The sequence below is a fragment of the Rhinoderma darwinii genome, chromosome 2, assembly GCF_050947455.1.
Source record: "Rhinoderma darwinii isolate aRhiDar2 chromosome 2, aRhiDar2.hap1, whole genome shotgun sequence".
Classification (NCBI taxonomy): Eukaryota; Metazoa; Chordata; class Amphibia; order Anura; family Rhinodermatidae; genus Rhinoderma; species Rhinoderma darwinii.
The window spans coordinates 387,648,166-387,671,297 of NC_134688.1; the positions used below are offsets into that span (position 1 = coordinate 387,648,166).

General features: G+C 43.6%; 1 protein-coding gene across 1 annotated transcript in view; it reads left to right on the top strand.

Annotated features, from left to right (window-relative positions):
• Positions 1 to 10,030: 10,030 nt before the first annotated feature.
• PUDP (pseudouridine 5'-phosphatase) overlaps positions 10,031 to 23,132 on the top strand; it is a 244,630-nt gene continuing 231,528 nt past the window's right edge. The window contains exon 1 of the mRNA XM_075850769.1: positions 10,031 to 10,269. Within this exon, the coding sequence (XP_075706884.1) occupies positions 10,089 to 10,269 (181 nt within the window). The 5' untranslated portion in view covers positions 10,031 to 10,088. The remainder of the gene's footprint in view (positions 10,270 to 23,132) is intronic.

A 23,132-nucleotide genomic window follows, 5' to 3' on the forward strand; every position in this document is an offset into this window, starting at 1 on the left:
CTCCTCACATATTACATATACCCTGATGTTCTCCGCACAGATTACACATATCCTGATGTACTCCGCAGTTTACATATACCCTGATGTACTCCGCCCAGCTTACATATACCCTGATGTACTCCGCCCAGCTTACATATGCCCCCACATTATAAAATAAAATACCACTAAAACACCAAGCAAAATCTGCGCTTCAAAAGCCAAATGGTGGTCCAACTGAGCCTGGCCGTGTACCTAAACGGCAATTTATGACCACATATGGGGTATTACTGTATTCTGGAGAACCCGCTTAACAATTTATGGGATGTGTGTCTACGGTGGTACAAGCTGGGCACAACATATTGGGCACTGAAATGGCATATCTGTGGAAAACAGCAATTTTCAATCTGCAACATCTATTGTTTACTCATTTTTGCAAAACACTTGTGCGGTCAAAATGCTCACTACACCCCTAGATCAATTCTTTGAGGGATCTAGTTTCCAAAACGGGGTAATTTATCGGGGGTACCACTGTACTGGTACTATAGCTCAATGCAACATGGGGTCAAAAAACGAATCTTGTAAAATCTCCACTCCAAATAATAAATGGCGCTCCTTCCCTTTAGAGCCTTGCTGTGTGTCCAAATAGCAGTTTATGACCACATGTGGGGTATTTCCGTACTCTAAAGAAGTTGCTTTACAAATGTTATGGTGCTTTTTCTCCTTTATTTGATGAGAAAATGAAAAATTTTGAACTAATGCTGCGTCTTATTGGAAAATAATGTAAATTTTCATTTTCACTGCCCATTTCTAATAAAATATATGAGACACCTGTTGGGTCAAAATGCTCACTACCCCCCTAGATGAATTCCTCAATGGGTGTAGTTTGCCAAATGGAGACACTTTTTTTGCACTGTACTGGTACCTTAGGAGCTTTACAAATGCAACATAGTGCCGAGAAATCAAACCAGCAAAATCTGTACTCCAAAAGCTAAATGGCGTGCCTTCCCTTCTGAGTCCTGCTGCTTGCCCAAACAGCAGTTTATGACCACATGTTGGGTATTTCCGTACTCTGGAGAAGTTGCTTTACAAATGTTACGGTGATTTTCATCATTTATTTGTTGAAAAAAATAAAAATTTTGAGGTAAAGCTACATCTTATTGGAAAATAATCTTATTTTTCATTTTCACTGCCCAATTCTAATGAAATCTATGAAACACCTGTGGGGTCAAAATGCTCACTACACCCCTAGAATATTCCTCAATGGGTGTAGTTTGCCAAATGGAGTCACTTTTGGGTAGTTTCCACTGTACTGCTACCTAAGGGGCTTTGCAAAAGCGACATGGTGCAGAAAAACCAATCCAGCAAAATCTGCTCTCCAAAAGCCAAATGGCGCTCCTTCCCATCTGAGCCGTGATGTGTATTCATACAGTACTTTATTACCACATATGGGGTATTTCCATACTCTGGAGAAGTTGCTTTACAAATGTTACAGTGATTTTTCTCCTTTATTTGATGAGAAAATGAAACATTTTTACCTAAAGCTACGTCTTAGTGAAAAAAAAATGACATTTTTCATGTTTACTGCCCAATTCTAATGAAATCTATGAAACACCTGGGGGGTCAAAATGCTCACTAGACCCCTAGTTGAATTCCTTTAGGGGTGTAGTTTCCCAAATGGAGTCACTTTTGGGGGTTTCCACTGTACTGGTACCTTAGGAGCTTTACAAATGCGACATGGTGCAGAGAAATCAAACCAGCAAAATCTGTACTCCAAAAGCTAAATGACGTGCCTTCCCTTCTGAGTCCTGCCGCTTCCTCAAACAGCAGTTTATGACCACATGTTTGGTATTTCCGTACTCTGGAGAAGTTGCTTTACAAATGTTGGGGTGCTTTTCATCATTTATTTGTTGAAAAAAATAACAATTTTGCGTTAAAGCTACATCTTATTGGAAAATAATGTAATTTTTCATTTTCACTGCCCAATTCTAATGAAATCTATGAAACACCTGTGGGGTCAAAATGCTCACTACACCGCTAGATGAATTCCTCAAGCGGTGTAGTTTCCAAAATGGGGTCTTTTTTGGGGTGTTTCCTTTATTTTTGCACCACAAGACCTCTTCTAACCTGACATGGTGCCTGAAATATAATTTAAGAAAAGGAACCCCCAAAAATCCTCTAGGTGCTCCTTTGCTTCTGGGGCTTTTGTTTCAGGCCCGTAGCACACTAGGGCCACATGTGGGATATTTCTAAAAACTTCAGAATCAGGGCAATAAATATTCAGCTGTGTTTCTCTGGTAAAAACCTTCAGTATTACAGGAAAAATGGATTAAAATGGAATTTCTGCAAAAAAAAATGAAATTTGCAAATTTCCCTCCACTTTGCTTTAATTCCTGTGAAACGCATAAAGGGTTAAGCAACTTTCTAAATGCTGTTTTGAATACTTTAAGGGGTGCAGTTTTTAAAATGGGGTGATTTGTGGGGTTCCTAATATATAAGGCCCTCAAAGCCACTTCAGAACTGAACTGGTCCCTAAAAAAATAGGCTTTTGAAATTTTCTTGAAAATTAGAGAAATTGCTGCTAAACTTATAAGCCTTGTAATGTCCTAGAAAAATAAAAGGATGTTCAAAAAAATGATGCCAATCTAAAGTAGACATATGGGAAATGTTAGCTAGTAACTATTTTGTGTGGTATAACCGTCTGTTTTACAAGCAGATACATTTGAATTTAGAAAATGCTAATTTTTTGCAAATTTTCTCTAAATTTTGGTGTTTTTCACACAAAAATATTGAATATATCGACCACATTTTTTCACTAACTTAAAGTACAATATATCACGAGAAAACAATCTCAGAATCACTTGGATAGGTAAAAGCATTCCCAAGTTATTACCACATATAGTAACACACGTCAGATTTAAAAAATGTGTCATTTGGTCCAAAAGTGGCTGGGTCCTGAAGGGGTTAATAAACTTAATTTAACTGTTTGTTTTTGTTTTTTTTAAATCTCACTAGAGGACTTTTATAGATGACTTTAACTTTCCGTATAATGCATTGGAGTTCCTATGTATTTCATTGCCTAATGCACGGCCTTATAGTCATCTCCATGTAACAGTTATGCAGGTGTTTGTTAGAGCCCTGTCGTTTTTAAAATGCTGGTGATTGGAGAATAAAGGGAGCCCCCTCTATTTGTTTACATCACTAAGATGCCATAGTTGCTACTGATGATGGCAGGGAGGTTCAGAGGTTGCCGTTACAACCAGGACCTGGTGCCTGAGGGCTTCCAAAGGCCTCTCCATCACATAAAAATACATCAGTATTATAAATGCCATGACAGGTACGGGAATCTGTTCCAGATTTTTGCATTAGGGCAGTGGAGCTTTAAAATATGCCTCTGGACTGTGACAACTAAGGGGTTAAATTAATGCTTCTCTGCTATACATTTACAGCACTAATCACCAACTACTTGCTTCCAGTGATGTAAATGTACAGGAGATGTTGAAAGGGCTTATGGGGAAGAAACATTTTACTTGTATTTATTTCTATTGCTTATATAGCACCAACATATTCTACACTGTTGTGAATAGTCACAATCTCTGCACAAGTCCCTGTCCCCAATGTTTTAAAGTATACATTTTACTGTATTTCTGAAAAGCATAGTGTCATAAATCTGTCAAATGTATGCCAACTTGGCAAACTCCGCACAATTGTAGCCTATGGTTACGGTATAGTGCACAACTATGTCTCATATACGAATAACTGCACAATTGAAGCCTATGGTTACATTACAGTATACATCTATGTCTGATATACAGATAACGCTGCACTATTGAAGCCCATGGTTATGTTACAGTATATGTCTATCCCTGATATATAGATTACTCTGCACTATTGAAGCCTATGTTTACGTACAGTATATGTCTATGTCTGATATACAAAAATAACTGCACAATTGAAGCCTATGGTTACTTTACAGTGTTTGTCTATGTCTGATATACAGATAACTCTGCGCTATTGAAGCCTATGTTTATATACAGTATACGCAGGGGTGGGATCCGGCCGGTTCAACCCGGTTCTCCCGAACCGGTTTTTAAAATTACAGCCGGTTCGCAGACCCGGGGTGAAGCTAGAAACCGGAGCCGGTCTCTGCACTTAATTGTATTTGCAATTGAGTTGACTAGCGCTGCCCTGGTGAGGCACATGATGCCTCAACATTCGGCGCTTTAGTGATGATGCAGTCGACGCAATTAACTCATCGTGCCGCTGTGTTGTTCCGCTGGAGGAGGACTGGCGTCGCTGGAGGATGGCGCGGCAATGGGACAGGTAAGCATATGTTTCTTTTTTTCCTTTTACTGTGGGCAGTAATGTGAGCCTTAAATATAGGGGGCACTAACTACAGGGGAGGAATATATAGGGGGCACTAACTACAGGGGAGGACTATATTGGGGGCACTAACTACAGGGGATGACTATATAGTGGCGCTAACTACAGGGGAGGACTATATAGGGGCACTAACTACAGAGGAGGACTATATAGGGGCACTAACTACAGGGGAGGACTAGAGGTGGCACTAACTACAGGGGAGGACTATATAGGGGGCACTAACTACAGAGGAGGACTATATAGGGGCACTAACTACAGGGGAGGACTAGAGGTGGCACTAACTACAGGGGAGGACTATATAGGGGGCACTATTTCAAGAAAATATTTTTTTCTCTGTATTTGTATTTTTTCTTTCAACTTTATTACTACCGCCTTAGTAATGGCTGCTGGCTGATTGACAGTGTCCATTACTACTATAAGTCGGAGCTTAGTGTTAGGCGGTGCAGAGGCTAACACTAATCCCCCGTTATTACTTTTTACGCAGAGTATCCGACCGGGAACCCGCAGGACTTTCCATCTGAAAAATCTCACCACATTATGTGGTTCATACTTACCCCCTCCCCTGGCGTCCGCTCCGGCCATGTGACGCTGCAGCCTGTGAATGACTGCAGCGGTCACATGGGATACAACTTCATCCCTGGAGGCCGAACTGCAGAAAGATGGGTGTTCTGGGTATGTTTGTTTTTTTTTGCGGCGTAAACGCTGCGGATACGCCGCAAAAGTCGCAACGCTTGTCTTTCTGTTGTGGGTTTTGCATCTCCATTTAATTCAATGGGGAAAACTCGCAACAGAAAATCAACAAAAACGCAGCAGAAATTGACATGCTGCGGAATTAAATTATGCACCGCAGGTAAAGTTATCAACGTTTACCCTGCGTTTTTTTTACGCAGCGTGGGCATAAGATTTACTAAATCTCACCCACATTGCTAGTACTGTAAACACTGCGGAATTTATGCACGCAATACCGTTGCGGAAATTACGCAGCGTTTACGCCGTCATCGCAGTAGTCCTCGAATCCGACGAAGTCCAACAACCGATCCTGTAAAAAAACACAAACACGAAAAAAATTTGTAACACATAAAATAGCAAAACAATTATTATTCTTACCTTTCCTGGTCCAGCACTGGAGCCGCAATGTCAGTGAGCTGAGTACTATATCTAACCCTATCTTGTGTGATACTGTCTGCTGAGCCACTGTATCTAATCCTATCCATAGCTATAGGGTCGTAGTGCTATAGATATGCTGTTTCTTACATATACACATATATACACGCACACAATTTTTTTTGGGGGGGACATGTATTGGGGCTATTGCCCCAGACGTTTTTAAGACTGTAGTGACGCCCATGATTGCTAGTGCTGCATCGTTGGGTCACTTAGGAGACCCAGCGATGCAGCTGAAAGATGTGGACTGTCGACCAAGAGAAGACGCTTGGGGGGCCCCAAGAAGAACTTTTACACCGGGCCCATGAGCCTTTAGCTATGCCCCTGGCAGTGTCGTAACTGTAGGGGTCGCAGTTGCGATTAGACACCTAAGCCTGGGGGGGGCCACATAGCGCGCTAATGATTAAATAAATTCTCCGACGCTTCCTGATTACGGGTCGGTCTCCTTAGACATCACGGACACATGATACACTGAGTGTACAATGTTACCGTGATGACACGTGAGGGGCGTTCCAGCCAGCGTGGAAGAGCCGATGTGGAAGATCCTGCAGGGTTGCAGAGGGGGCCCGTAATGTATTGTATTGTGCTGTCTCTGTCTGTGTTTGCGGTGGAGAGGGGGGCTCCTTGCTCCAGCATTCACTGTGCCCAGAGTGGCTCGACGCAGACAGGTGCGATGTAGTGACGTTATCACGCCAGTCTACGCTGAGTCACTCATAGCAGACCAAAGGAGAAGAAGGATCCTCCACGCGGTGTGGGAACGGGGATAGGTAAGTAATTTTATTAATTTTCTATTATGCACATATGGCTGCATTATACTGTAAGGGGGCTGATATGGGGGGCATTATACTGTATAGGCGGCTGATATGGGGGCAATTATACTGTATGGGGGCTGATATGGGGGGGCATTATACTGTATGGGCGGCTGATATGAGGGGGCATTATACTGTATGGGCGGCTGATATGGGGGGCATTATACTGTTTGGGGGACATTATACTGTATGGGGGGCTGATATGGGGGGCATTATACTGTATGGGGGGCTGATATGGGGGCATAATACTGTATGGGCGGCTGATCTGGGGGGCATATATAGAGCTGTATGGGCGGCTGATCTGGGGGGCTATATGTAGAGTACTATCTATAGGGGAGCTATTTGTAGGACACTATCTATAGGAGTGGGCTATATGTGGTACACTATATACAGCGGTGGGTTACCTGTGGGGCACTAGCTACAGGGGGGCTATATGTAGGGCACTGTCTACAGGGGTGGGCTATATGTGGGATACTATATACAGGGGGAGCTATATGTAAGGTACTATCTACAGAGGTGGGCTATATGTGGAGCACTATCTATAAGGGAAGCTATATGTAGGGCAGCACGGTGGCTCAGTGGTTAGCACTATTGCCTTGCAGCTCTGGAGTCCATATGTGGGCACTATCTACAGAGGGCTGTATGTGGGGTACTATCTACAGGGGCTTCTATGTAGTGCACTATCTACAAAGGCTCTGTGGGGGGCACTATCTACAGGGGGCTATGGGGGCACTATCTGCAGGGGGCACGGTGTGTGTGTGGGACACAGTGTATGGTACTATAATAATCAGGGACTCAGTGTATGATGCTATTATAGTTAGAGGTGCAGTGCATGGCTCTTTATTATATTTAGAGGTGTTGAGAATTTTACGTTCGTTTATAAGTGAGAAGCTGAGAACATCTGAGTGGAAAACTGCAGAAATGGGTCGTGGCCGGGAGAAATCCATCATAGAGGTCTGGACTGGAGGGAGAAAAAAAGAATTAGAATCTGAGACGTCACCGGTGAGTCACTTAATGTAAATGTTTATTCTGCCTCTAATCAGTACTGTAGTCACTGTATGATCTGCAGCGAGATGATGGGGGGTATGATTTTTCTTTGTGAAACAGTATCTCTAAGAATATCCTTACCATTGTTCGGCCCATGCTGGGAGCTGTAGTTTTACGCCGTACAAACCTATACGGCAGGGGTTGCACTAAATTGAGCTGTATTTGTTCTGGTGTTGTATTTATGTACTGAGGTTGGTTCTTCTGCTGTATATATGTACGAGCTCGGTTCTAGTGCTGTATTTATGTACTGAGCTTGGTTCTTGTGCTGTATTTATATACTGAGCTTTGTTCTGGTGCTGTATATATGTACTGAGCTTTGTTCTGGGGCTGTATATATGTACTGAGCTTTGTTCTGGTGCTGTATATATGTATGAGCTTGGTTCTGGGGCTGTATTTATGCACTAATTTTTCTTCTGGTTTTGTATATATGTACTGAGCTTGGTGCTAGTGCTGTATTTATGTACTGAGGTTGGTTCTGGTGCTGTATATATGTATGAGCTCGGTTCTAGTGCTGTATTTATGTACTGAGCTTGGTTCTTGTGCTGTATTTATGTACTGAGCATTGTTCTGGTGCAGTATATATGTACTGAGCTTGGTTCTGGGGCTGTATATATGTACTGAGCTTTGTTCTGGTGCTGTATATATGTACTGAGCTTGTTCTAGTGCTGTATTTATGTACTCAGCTTGGTTGTGGTACTGTATATATGTATAAGCTTGGTTCTGGAGCTGTAATTATGTATTGAGCTTGGTTCTGGGACTGTATTTATGTACTGAGCTTTGTTCTGGTACTGTACATATGTACTGAACTTTTTTCTGGTGCTGTATATATGTATTGAGCTTGGTTCTGGAGCCATATATGTCAGAGCTTGGTTCAGGAGCTGTAATTATATAGGATATATTTATAATAACAAAATTGCAGGGCAGATGGAGCTGTTCTCAATTCATTGTATATTTCATGGGAACTGGTCCGGTAATTTTAACCCCTTAAACCGCCACCATGCGGTAATACATGACCCGACAATATTTTCAAATGTATGGTTTTTTTCAGATGCAGCAAAATCTTTAAAATACACTTTTAAAACGGTGCACACTATATGCTAATTACTCATTAAAGGGTCATGGGTCGGTGCCGCTATCCTGAAGTCAGAGTCCTGCCTTCAAACCCACCTTTCCATGTTGGATTGACATCCCCCTGGCTGATACAACTTTCTCGGATGCGCCATTGCCTTGTGGCATTATATACAAGGGTGGGGCTGCGTGGCTCTATACACAAGGGGGAGCGCTATCTACAAGTGGGGTGTGAAACTGTCTATAGGTGGGGCTGTATAGTACTGTCTACAGGGGGGCTGTATGGCACAATCTAGAAAGGGCACTATCTATAAGGGGGGCTGCGTGTGGCACCTGGGGGGGCAGTCAAGAGTTTGCTATGGGGCCAGTGGCGTAGCTATAGGGGTCGCAGCGGTCGCAATTGCGACCGGGCCTAGAAGCCAGGGGGGCCCGCAGCCCCCCTCACCACATCAATGAAAAGTTACTATAGTAACTGGGGCCTATGTAATAAACTACACGGGCCCCTGTTACTATTGTAACTGACCGTACTTACCCTCCTCTTCCTGGAGCGCATCAGAGGTTCTGACGTCACAGCGCTATGCGCAGCACATAACGTCACGATGCTGTGACCTGCGGCCGAAGAGGAGGTAAGTTTAATTTTAGTGTCTTGCTGATGGGTTGGGGTCAGACACCCGGGACCCCCCACCAATCAGCTGTTTTGAAGGGGTTGCAGCCGCTCGTACGAGTGTTACTTCCCCTTCATTCCGGTCACTTTCTCACACTGAATCGCCGACACCGACGTGTCAGCGATTCACAGTGTGAGCAAGTGAGGGAAATGAAGGGGAAGCAGCACTCGTACGAGCGGCTGCAACCCCTTCAAAACAGCTGATTGGCGGGGGGTCCCGGGTGTCTGACCCCAACCCATCAGCTATTGATATATATATATATGCACATATTCATACACACACACACACATATTTTTTTGGGGGAGGCACATATGTATTGGGGCTATTTCCCCCTGACATTTTAAGCCCTTAGTGACGCCCCGGCTGCTAGTGCTGCATTGTTGGATCACTTAGGAGACCCCGCGATGCAGCTGAAATCTGCGGGCCATCGGCCCTGAGAAGTTTGGGGGGAGGGGGGCCCAAGAAGAACCTTTGCATCGGGGCCCATGAGCCTTTAGCTACGCCCCTGTATGGGGCCCAGTCTTTCCTAGTTACGCCCCTGCTACGACGTATGGGCTGCAGGGAGAAGCTCATCAGAGCCCATCCATTCTAATCTCACCCCAGTCTAGATCTGTAAATTATCACTGTGTACGAGAAAAAACAAGACAAATGACAGGTTGAGCACTGCTGCATCTGTATCTGTGCTGCCTGGAAAAAGATAAACATATAAACTGTGGCTTTAGCAGTGATCCCTTACGTATTGTCAAGGCTTTTTGTTATTTTCTTTAAGCCCACAATTTATTTTCTTTGCGCTTTATATCCCTACTTCTTTAATTAAGTCGCTTTTGCTGCAATATTCCCCAGCAGCGAAATGATTAAATTAACTGGGGATTTCTTCACTCTGCGATCATTTATATTCCCCAGAAAAGAGAGAAAGAAGCAAGCGGCTGGTGACTTAGGAGGCACAGAGCAGAATTACAAATTTGCTTCTGATCCCATGGTTAGATTATGGTTGTCCTTGAGGTGTGTCTCAGGCTGCCCATTCATTTCCTCACATCTAGCTGACTGTGGAGTAGTGTGTGCTGAACTTTACACTGAAGTGACAAGCATGGCGCTGTCATCGAGCACGCTGCAGCCTGTCACCCACTTCATCTTTGACATGGACGGCCTTCTGCTTGGTGTGTACAACGCTTTCTTCCCTCATGGGCTTATTTATCACTGTGTTACTGCTGCGGTTTCCTCTGTACTGTGTAGTCTGGATATGATAGTGTTAACAATACAGCGGTGGAGAGCTCTACTAACCCTTTCCTTTCCAGAGTGCAGAGCTTGGAGGGAGCACGGTTACCTCACGTCATGCACTGCAGCAGGGATTGTTCACTGCTTATAAGCGCGATCCTCTGCAGTGGGCGGGTACAATGCTCTTCTGACACGTCACTTCTGCTAATAGTGGCTTCTCCTTCTGACGTTGTTACATAAACCCCTTCTACATGTGATACATGCGCCCCTGCTGAGCGTCCAGGGAACCCCGTATATGTGGTGCAAGTATAGATCTGGAATTACCACATTACTTCAACTTAACCCCTTGGAGACACAGCCAATATTCGTTTTCCCATTGTTGCTTTTCAAGAACCGTAACTTTTTTAATTTTTTCGGTCGACATAGCAGTATGAGGGCTTGTTTGTTGTTGGGCAAGTTGTAATTTTTAATGACACTATTCAATATACCATGTAATGTACCGGGAAACGGAAAAAAATAATTATTTGTGAGATGAAATGGGGGGTGGGGGACGACAGCGTAATGTTTTCGGTTTTGTTTTTATGGTGCTCAGCGTGTGGTAAAAACTACATGTTAACCTTATCCTACAGGTCTATACGATTCAGGTGATACCAAATTTATATAATTTTTTTTGTTTTATGATCAACTTTTACAAAGAAGCGTCTGTTTGTTAAAAAAATATATATCCGTTTTTGTGTCGCCGTATTCTGAGTCATAACTTTATTATTTCCTCGCTGATTGAGACGTGTAAGGTCTTCTTTTACTGCGGGACAAGATGTAATTTTTATTGGTACCATTTTGTAGTACATTCGATTTCTTTGATCACTTTTTATTCCGTTTTTCTTTTTTTTCGGGGAAGCCAGGTGACCAAAAACAGCAATGCCTGCATTATTGAGATTTCTTTTTAGTCCCACCAGGGGACTTCACCATGTGATCTGCTGATCGCATATATAATTCTTTGGTATACTTAGTACACCAAAGCATTATTGCCTGTCCGTGTAAAACTGACAGGCAGTCTATCCGACATGGCCTAACAGGCATTTGCTGAAGGCAGACCTGGGGGTCTTGGAAACCCGACGGCGCCGCGCGATTTCTTTGCGGGGGCGCTGATGGGGTGGCAGAGGGAGCTCCCTCCATCTGTGAAACACATTAGATGTCGCTATTGACAGCGACATTTAATGGGTTAAACTGCCGGAATCGCAGCGCGCTTCGATTGCGGAAGGAGCTATGCTGTGTGTAACAGCATGCTCTTGCCGCTGATCGCATGGGTACACTAGCAGTGCCCACGCGATCAGAGGACGGATATATCAGTCGTCCTGCGCAAACTAGCAGCTGCAGAGGACGGATATATCCATCCTTCGGCGTTAAGAGGTTAAAAAGGGCTGAAGGGGTTGTTTTATCAATATTGTCGTAAGAAGCATTATTTCAAAATGGAGCACATGTTGCATACAATGAGGTAGATGTAGGCCTCATTCACACGACAGGGTCCGAGTGTCGGCCGGGAAAATCGGCCGTTTTTCCCGGCCGGTTTGCATCCGTTTTTTTCCCTGTCCGTTTTAAAATCGGATGAATTTCATTTAAATTTGTTGCCACACACAGCCCTTTGTAGATAATGCCACAGCCCCCCTGGTAGGTAATGCCACCCAGCCCCCTGTAGGTAATGCCACACAGCCCCCTGTAGGTAATGCCACCCTGCCCCCTGCAGGCGATGCCACCCTGCCCCCTGCAGGCGATGCCACCCAGCCCCCTGTAGGAATACCACCCTGTCCCCTGTAGGTAATGCCACCCAGCCCCCTGTAGGTGATGCCACCAAGCCCCCTGTAGGTGATGCCACCAAGCCCCCTGTAGGTGATGCCACCAAGCCCCCTGTAGGTGATGCCACACAGCCACCTGTAGGCGATGCCACCCTGTCCCCTGTAGGCGATGCCACCCTGCCCCCTGTAGGCGATGCCACACAGCCCCCTGCAGGCGATGCCACCATGCCCCATGTAGGCAATGCCACCCACCTTGCCCCCTGTAGGTGATGCCACCAAGCCCCCTGTAGGCGATGCCACCCTGCCACCTGTAGGCGATGCCACCCTGCCCCTGTAGGCGATGCCACCTTGCCCCCTGCAGGCGATGCCACACAGCCACCTGGAGGCGATGCCACCATGCCCCCTGGGGGCGATGCCACCCTGCCCCCTGTAGGTGATGCCACACAGCCCCCTGTAGGTTGCACCCATCCCCCCCTTCCAGGAGAAGTCACTGACTTCAATGTCCATATATGGACAGTGTAGTCACTGACTTCTCCTGAAGAGGAATTCCCTGCCACAGGTCGGGAATTCCGCTTCAGAAGTGAGTGACGTCACTGTGTCCATATATGGACAGTGTAGTCACTCACTTCTCCTGTAGCGGCATCCCCTGCCATAGAGTCGGGGATTCCGCTGCAGAAGTGCGTGACTTCGCTGTGTCCATATATGGACAGTGTAGTCACTCACTTCTCCTGTAGCGGAATTCCCGGCCATAGAGTCGGGGATTCCGCTGCAGAAGTGCGTGACTTCGCTGTGTCCATATATGGACAGTGTAGTCACTCACTTCTCCTGTAGCGGAATTCCCGGCCATAGAGTCGGGGATTCCGCTGCAGAAGTGCGTGACTTCGCTGTGTCCATATATGGACAGTGCAGTCACGCACTTCTCCTGTAGCGGAATCCCCAATCCCCGGCCGGGGATTGGGGATTCCAACTCCTACAGCGAGCAATAAAAGACCCTCCTTCTCCTCCTCACATGCACTCTGCACTGTGAGGAGGAGGAGAGAGAGTGCGCGAGCGACGGTAGACCCGGCCATCACTCGGGACACATTCCGGTGATGGCCGTGTATTACCCGGCCCCATAGACTTCTATGGGAGCCGGGCACCCGGCTGAAAATAGAACATGTCCTATTTTTTGACGGACGGTTTTCTCGGCCATCAAAAAATCGGTCGTGTGAATAGCCCCATTAGGGGTCTATTATTCCTAATGCAGCCGGGTGCCGGCCGATTTATGAATGGCCGGCACCCGGCCGGGAAACCCTGTCGTGTGAATCCCGCCTTAGGCTATGTTCACACGGAGTATTTTACAGGCAGAATTTCTGCCTCAAAATTCCGTTTGGAAGTTTGAGGCAGATTTTCCTCTCCCTGCACGCCGATTTTCGCTGCGCTTTTCGCGCGCGGCCATTGGGCGCTGCGGGCATAAAACGCTGCGAAATACGCTTTCTCTGCCTCCCATTGAAGTCAATGGGAGGTCAGAGGGGGAAAGGCACGAAGATAGGACATGTCGCTTCTTTCTCCCGCAAGCCGGTTTTACTGCTTGCGGGAGAAAACCGCCCCCGCCTCCGCCTCCCATTGAAATAGACGGGAGGCATTTTTGGCCCGTTTTTGACGAGCTTTTTGGCGCGGTTTCTGCATCAAAAAACTCTGTGTGAACTTCGCCTTTTCAAATCTTCTGGAAGGAAAAAAACGGTACTGTTGCCCATAGCAACTAATCAGATTGCAGCTCTCATTTTTCAGGGTCCCTTTGGAAAATAAAAGCAGCAACCTGACTATGGGCACTTGCTCCGATTTTTGCTTTGACCAGTTTTGATAACCTTGAATGGGACAATGCTGCCGTTTCCTGCACAGACGGGTACAGGGAAAACCAATGAAAGGGCTGCTGCACTAAATCAGCGATGTGGCCCTTCCATTCTCAGGATTGTTGGGTGTCCCACAGAGAGGACCCCCACTGATCATAAAGTAATGGCATATCTTAGCAATATGCCATCACTTTCCAAAAAGGTAATACCCCTTTAATTTTACTTTAATTCCTTTCTTTTTTTGTGTAGATGTAGCAGGGCTAATTTTTGTTGTACAATTTTTATTTTTATTTAATAATGGTTAATACCAAAACTTGTGTATCTGGAAGTGGTAAAATAACACGGCTTCCTCCGTTCTACTTTTATCTCTCATCCTGATATTTACGTGTACAGACGTGTTATAAACAGTGAATACAAAATCAGGACATAATTTGAAATAGTTTATAGGAGATTTCCCAAATCTGAAACGTATTACATTGTTAATAAGATATATCACTAGTTTTAAATCTAACAGCTGTCTCCGCCACCAACCTCAAGAATGATGTGGTCCAGCGCCATCACTAGGCGTTCTGGAAGCCTCAGTGATGCAGGACCTCCAATTAAATTTCAAGGAGAGGGACGATCTTAGTAAGTGACATACTGTATGTTTAGTGTCAAATTTGTCACACATCCCATTAAGATGATCAGCTTGAATAGTTATATATGATAAAAGGGATTTCCCTTTTGTTTCAATATTTTTATTGGGTTTGAAAGTACAATATTTGCAGGTTGCATTAAAAGGAAAGAGAAAACCAGCTACAGCGTGTGTTACAAGTAGCCTATATTACAACCATGTATATTTGTCTAATAAAAATAACATCACATACACATTTGTAAAAGTGAGCAAATTAAAACCAGTCACAATGTGTCAACAGCAATACCGTGAAATTGCGTTTTGGTTTTAAATGTCGGAGTAAACCAAGATAAAAAATATATACCAACTCTAGAAATCGCCTCCTTTCTGCCTCCCTATTTAATCCTTTTGTCACTTCCCCGCAAGCCTACCCCACATAGACTGAGCCCTCTTGCTTCCAAATTGGCTTGATCCCTGGTAGTTTGGCCCAAACTGGTAGCCCAAACTACAGTACCATCAAGGCTCTATGTACGGCTCATACACATCAGATCAATTTACATGGAGGCACACTCACCACATACGTGGGCACGCCGACCACATAGTCACAATACACATTTATATAGGACATGCCCCCAACTTGCAGCATTTGAAACCCAAATAGTGTATATGTCTTCATTCATCCCACCTTAAAATAAAGAAAGACCCCTTAAACAAATACAGACCCCAGATCTCGATTTAATAAAGACCCCTAAATAAATACTGACCCCAGACCTGACTCCCTCCTTAAGCCGGCCAAACATTTAAGATAATGATCGGCCGTAATGCATTTGTATAAACAGTCTCACCAGCAACAGAATTGGCCGACTAGAGGCAAATTGCGCAAGCCCCAGGGAGCCTCCATGATCGGCCAAAGCTGCAAATAATCATGTCATACACATGTAGTCACAAAATTTTCCAACCTGGTTGATCATGTTATTGGCCTACTTTTATTTCATGTCTAGGGGCAGCTTTAATACAGTCCCCAGACCCGACATCCTATGTAAATACAGTCCCCAGACCCGACATCCTATGTAAATACAGTCCCCAGACCAGACATCCTATGTAAATACAGTCCCCAGACCAGACATCCTATGTAAATACAGTCCCCAGACCACACCCCCTAAATAAATACAGACTCCCTTAATACATACCATAGTCCCCAATTAATACAGACCCCCTAAATAAATACAGACCCCATACCCCATAAATAATTACAGACCCCAGACCAGACTAGGAAAGGATGTAACCTGAAGACACACACAAATAAATGAATGGCCTCTTACCTGACTGTGAGACCAGCAGCAGGAAAGGAGGCGAAACAGCAGACACCAACTCTAAACTGGCGAGACATGGAAGGAGCTTGCTTATGCTTGGGGGGTGGCCCGACAATATTACTTTAGTAGAGCAAACAGGCCTCGCAATGGGGCCTGTTCCTTCAACCAAAGTGAAAACAGGTGGGTTACATGCCAAAAGTGACCACCCTAAACATACTATTTCCTCTATACCAGTAGGTGAATTTATTAGGGCAAAAAGAAATTGCAGTTCAGACCAAGGTTTTGTTAAAGAACAAACCAAAATGTGCCAAAAATTAACCAACAGAGGATACAAAAATTGGACCCTTAATAGAGCGAAATCGATAGTTAGGTCCAAAAAGAGAGATGATCTATTGCTTGACAAGACCACTAATGATAATACAGGAATACCGTATATTTCTAATTCAGACAAACCTACGCTTGTTTTGCAGTACAGCAATCAGTTTTATGACATTAGAGACCTGGTGTACAGATATATCCCTATATTATACGAGGATGATAAATTGGAAACCATACTAAAAGGAGGATGTAGAGTAGTGGCACGTAGGGCACCCACGTTGGGTAATGCCTTATCCCCCTCGCTTTTTTTCGTCAGGCAAAACCAGTACAACATGGTTGCAACAATGTGGTTTCTACAAATGTGGTTCTCACCCTTGCAAAGTGTGTACAATCTCCAAAACGATGAAACAGTTTCAGGATTCTAGTGGTGAAATTAATTTCCCAATAAAGTCGTCCATTAACTGCAACAACGCGTTTGTTGTATATATAATAGAATGTACCAGTTGCAACTTGAAATATGTCGGATGTACCACTAGAAAATTCAAGGTCAGAATTCTTGAACATCTCGGGTACATCAGAAATCCAGCTATTGTGAACAAATCAAACGCAGCCAGGCATTTTGTCACCCGTCACAACAGATTCATTAATTCGTTTAGAACATATGCAATTGAAAAAAATCAAAAGCTCTACTAGAGGGGAAGATCTAAAACACAGGTTATTAACCAGAGAAGCCTTTTGGATTTACAACCTAAAGCCGGATTCACATGAGAGTCTGCGTTTTGCGAGTGCAAAAAACACGGCGTATTGCGCGCGCAAAAGGCCCATAACAGCTCCGTGTGTCATGATCATATGGTGCGCGGCTGCATGATTTTCGTGCAGCCGCCATCATTATGACACTGTTTGTATGTTTGTAAACAGAAAAGCACGTGGTGCTTTTCTGCTTTCATTCATAGTTTTGACTACTGTAGCGCGCATCGCGCGCAGCACGTGGAAATGCTTCCGTGTGCCGTGCGTGGTTTTCACGCACCCATTGACTTCAATGGGTGCGTGATGTGCGAAAAACGGGCAAATATAGGACATGTCGTAAGTTTTACGCAGCGGACATATGCTGCGTGAAAATCACGGACAGTCTGAATGGCCCCATAGACTAGCATAGGTCCATGCGAGGCGCGTGAAAATCACGCGCGTAGAACGGACGTATTATACGTTCGTCTGAATAAGCCCTGAAAATGAGGTTTGTTTTGGGTCTTAATCTCATGAAAAAAAATCATGTTCCACTACTAGGCTCACTGGTTTATATTTGGGATACATAGATGGTACAGTACAAATAAATATTCTACATGTAAAATAGAGTATAACTCATATATGACATACTACATATCAAAATTATACACATCACAAATCCATGTCCTAAGGGCGCAGATACAAGTGAGTCCTGGTCTGTGGGGGGTTTCCGGGCAACTGGAAACCCCCCCCCCTCTGGGTACAACCCTGCGATGGGCCCCCTTTTTGTATGATTTGGTCCGGGGCCCTGATGGCAGTACCGCCAGTACTTGCCTTGATTCAGACGTTAAGGTTGAGGTGTTGTAAAAGCTACATACCGTTTTTCGATGTGGTTTTAACTACACATGAACCGCGCCATCTGAATACATCCTGTTAGTGTATCATTTGGTTAGAACTTTAAATAGCGATGATGAATTAGCACTAAAATAACAAGAATATTGAAAGAAGATTGCAATCATTTTTCCTTTGCTTGGCGCATAAACCAGCTAAGTGTGTGTTCTTCTGCTAGAAGGAATTATTTCTTGAAGAAAAGGAAGTGTGGTTTTTAATGTATTGATGCTCCAGGTGAAAGACAAATGCCATAAAACACTTCTGTTGTTTTCTGTAGTTGTATATAACACAGTACACATACAGCTCTTCTATCTATGTCATCTATGCATCAGTCATCACTTCCAACTATAATGCCATAAAGTATCTTTACAGATATATGGATGCTGTACTGTACATGCCTTTAACCCTTTGTATGTTTTCTGATCACTATAGCAATACAGTGCTGTGACAAAAAGAGGCTGATGTCCCCAGTTATTTGTCACATTGAAACCGTGGCGTAGCTATAGGGGCTGCAGGGGTAGCAATTACACCCAGGCCCTGGTGAATGAGAGGTTGTCTGCTATTCCGTTTTGTTGAAAGGATCCCCAAAAATAAGACAATCACAGGTAGTACTGCTGCTGCTGGAACCCCCTATCTGTCAACTATAATCTGCAGGGGAACCTAACAGCAAGTAGTCAATGTACCCGCAGCTCCACCAAATGGCAAATAAAAGCATTACTTCATGCCCATTGTGTTCCTTGATGTCATGAACAATTACCTTATTTGAGCCGGATCGGCATGCAGTTTTTTAGTTGTTGTGGCACTTTAGCTGTATTTTTGGCTCAAGCCTCTTCTGGAAAGATTCATCACTTTTCTCAGCCTTTTCATTTTAGACATATAAATAGAGGTGGTTTATATATAAAAAAAAAAAAAAAACTGGTAGAAAGGAAAAGTGGAGGAGTTACAAATAACAACCAATCAGATTGTTTCTTTTATTTTCAAAATGGCCTCTTAAAAATGAGAGCTAGAATCTGATTAGTTGCTTTGGGTAATTGTTTCACTTTTCCTTTCTGGTAGTTTTAATCTACTTAAAGGGTTCTTGACTGATATATTTTTCTTATTTCTTCTGGACGTTCCTCCGCTCTTGTGGCATCGTGTTTTTGAAGAAGGTTTACAGTGACTTCTTTATTCTGTGGTAAGGTTTCGCAGGAGGTTTAGATTAAAACTTTAGCGAACTTTGACGAAGTTTGACAAACTTTAAAGCGATACAAAAAGCAAAGATCTCAAGTTTGCAGTGTAGGCCTGTTTTTAAAAACTCACCGATTTGGAGATTCCACTAGTGGTCATGTGACCCCATCCTCGCTTTTGTGATGATGCTGAAGATCATGTGCCGTACATGCAGGTCCGGCTCCAGGTTTATGTGGGCCCTTGGGCGACACTGACTTAGTTGGCCCCTTTGCGGGGAACTCACGGAAGCAGTAAAATGGCATAAAACATCACTTTGTGCCCCCATATAGATGTTAGGCCCCAGTTTGTACCCCCATAAATTTAGTGCCCTCTGTAGATAGTTCCACACAGCTCCCCTACCAGGTAGTGCCACACATCCCCTTTCTCCCAGGTATTGCCACACAGCCCCTTTCTCCCTGTAGGGCCACACAACCCCTTTCTCCCAGGTAGGGCCACACAGCGCCCCTTCCCGGTAGTGCCACACAGCTACCCCAGAGACAGAGTCCCGGAGCAGAGCCGCTAGCGCTCTGCCTGGGACTCCTCTCCTCCTGACATCACTGTCCATATATGGTTAGTGACGCCGGACCTGCGTACATGCTTCATATTACAAAGTTTCATTTACTCACATCTACTACTTATGTATGCAAAAAAAGTTTAAATAATACTTACATTTTAAAAATCTTCTGACATGTTATAGAGACATGTCACAAGTTGGTATTGCGGGTGCTGAGACACTTATTATTTGCGAGAACAAAGGCAGCACTGAAAGAACTTTAGATAGAACATATATAATACTGTATATGGCCCTTCTTTAGCTCTCTGATTGCTGCTGAGCGCTGCCGAGGAAACCGAATAGGAGCCAAAGGGGCAGATTAATTGTACCCTTTTATTTTAGAGATGTGTAGTCTCAGAACCTGTAGCCTCCACCAATTACAACTTATTTTGTTTAAATGATGGTTAACTTGTATCTAATGTGTCCGGAACGTTTCTTCTGTTTTAGGATAATGTTTAGTTATAAGCTTTTTTCTATCCTATCGAATATCAACATTATAACACAAATAAAAATGATCAATTAGAGTTAATGACGCCACAAAATAGGCAAATCTATCTTAGGTAGCAGTTTAAGACACTTATTATATGACAATCTGATTTCGTATTTCTATATTTGGATCAAAGTATAGTATGATCTGCCTGAATTCCATCAAGGTTGCTCTGAAAATATTTGCTGGCAGCATTCCCTATGTAGGGCATTCAGAATAACGGAATAACTGCTCATTCCAAATCAAGTTGTTGGAATTCACTGATCCACACAAAAAAAAAGCCCTGGGCTTTCTTCCATTCTACCCTTAGCTAAAACTTTTCTGCTGTTTTCTGCCAGATTTCAACGCATTTATCACAACTGACAAACTCTAAGATATTCTTTTCATTTCAGACATTCAGAGGAAATAAATAGAAAGTTCAGTGAAGAAAAACTCAGACATGTTTACTTCATATTATATGATAATCCAGTATCAGGCTGGAAATTGAACAAGAAATGAGAAAATTATAGCATATGTATTGGTTCTATCTATATCTTTCTGATCACAGCACAAAAACATAATTATCAATCAGCAAATATTGCAGTACCCAAACAGTGCTGTCCATGTGCGTATGGCTATGTTGTTTTCTGCAGCTCAGGCCTGTTGAAGTCAACGAGGCTGAGCTCTTGCAGTATGGATCTTACCATGGCCTCTTTATTCTGCTAAGTAGAGGTCTTGGGGTTTAGCCACATTAACCCCTTCAGAACTGAGCCTGTTTTGGCCTTGTGGACGCAGACGATTTTTTTCAAATCTGGCGTGTCACTTTATGTGGTAATAACTTGGGAATGCTTTTACCTATCCAAGCGATTCTGAGATTGTTTTCTCATGACATACTGTACTTTATGTTAATTGAAAAATTAGATCTATAAGTTCAGTATTTGTTTGTGAAAAACACAAATTTAGAGAAAATTTGCAAAAAATTAGCATTTTTCTAAATTTAGATGTATCTGCTTGTAAAACAGATAGCAATACCACACACAATCGTTACTAATTAACATTTCCCATATTTCTACTTTTACGTTGGCATCATTTTTTGAACATTTTTTTTTCTAGGACGTAACAAGGCTTAGAACTTTAGCAGCAATTTCTCAAATTTTCAAGAACATTTCCAAAACCTATTTTTTTAGGTACCAGTTCACTTCTGAAGTGGCTTTGAGGGCCTTATATATTAGAAACCACCATAAGTCACCCAATTTTCAAAACTGCACCCCTCAAAGTTTTCAAAACCGCATTTAGAAAGTTGCTTAACCCTTTAGGTGTTTCACCAGGAATTAAAGCAAAGAGGTGAAATGTACAAATTTTTTATTTTTTTTGGGCAGAAAATCCATTTTGTTCTGTAACACAAAAGGCTTTACCAGAGAAACGCAACTCAATATTTATTGCCCAGATTCTGCAGTTTTTAGAAATATCCCACATGTGGCCCTAGTGCGGTAATGGACTGAAACACAGGCCTCAGAATAAAAGGAGCACCTAGAGGATTTTGGGGCCTCCTTTTTATTAGAATATATTTTAGGCACCATGTCAGGTTTGAAGAGGTCTTGTGGGGCCAAAATAGTGGAAACACCCCCAAAAAGACACCATTTGGCAGACTACACCCCTCAAGGAAGTTATCAAGGGATATAGAGCATTTTAACCCCACAGGTTTTTTGCTAAATTTAGTGGAATTCGTCCCTAAAAATGAAAATCTATATTTTTCTCCAATAAAACATAGAAATTATCAATTTTTACAAGGAATAAAGAAGAAAAAGCACCCCAAGATTTGTAAAGCAATTTCTCCTGATTACAGAAATACCCCATATGTAGTAATAAACAGCTGTTTGGACACACGGCAGGGCTCAGAAGTGAAGGAGCGCCATTTGCCTTTTGGAGCTCAAGTTTACTGGATTGGTTTTCGGGTGTCATATCGCATTTGCAAAGCCCCGTGGGACCAAATCAGTGGATACCCCCCAGAAGTGACCCCATTTGGGAAACTACAGCCCTAAAAATAATTTATCTAGGGGCATATTGAGCATTTTGATTCCATAGGTTTTTTGCTGAATTTAGTGTAATTAAGCCATGAGAACTTCTATTGTTTTTTTTTACGGCGTTCATCGTGCGCTATAAATGCCATAGATGGCAGACAGGAAGCCTTTGTTAGGCTTGCGGTTGCGATAGCAACAATCGGACCCCCGCAAACAAGTGCGGCAATCAATAGCGACTGCCGCATTTAAGTTGTTACAACAATATTGGCGGGGTGCCAATATTGTTGTAACAACTTAAATGCAGCAGTCGCTATTGATTGGCGCATTTAAGGGGTTAATCGGTTCGGATCACCGCTGTGATCCGACCCAATGTTTTCCCCCAGTACTAAGGCTGCTAGTAGCAGCCCATATTGGGAGATCCTGGGCTGCGGGGAGCGCCTGTCTGCTCTGTTAGGTGCACGCGTAGATTAACGGCCTGCCGGCACCAGGACCAGTGCTGCATCCCGTTAATCTACGTGGGGTGGTCGGGAAGGGGTTAATGTCATATCCTAAGGATAGCACGTAGTAGATCCTGGAAACCCTTTTACTGACAACATGATATTTATCTGTGACATTTATGGTATATTGACGTCATATTGCATATGTAAGTCTGACTGCTGGGATACACATAACCCTGTGAAACTAAACAGAAACTACAATCCAGGATAGTACGCGTGGTGTTTTGAGTGGTTAACACTGTTTCCTTCCAGCACTAGTGTTCTACATTTGAATCTGAGCTAGGATAATTTATACATGGAATTTTTATATTCTTCTAGTGTTATGTATTCACCTGTCTCCCAGTGGTGAACGTTCGTGCCAGGTGCTGCCACTCCAGTCCTGGCGCCAGTACTGATTTATGGACGGATCGTGCGACAGATTCATGTCTGCTCAGCCACTAGTTGGTCTGGCCAATCAGCTGGCCGACTGGTAGGGAGGCTCAGCCAGCAGCATAATCGGGGACCTTGGTGCTCTATTTGAATCCTGACAACCTGCTATGCTCTGCCAACTATCATTAACCCCTTCCCGACATTTGTCAT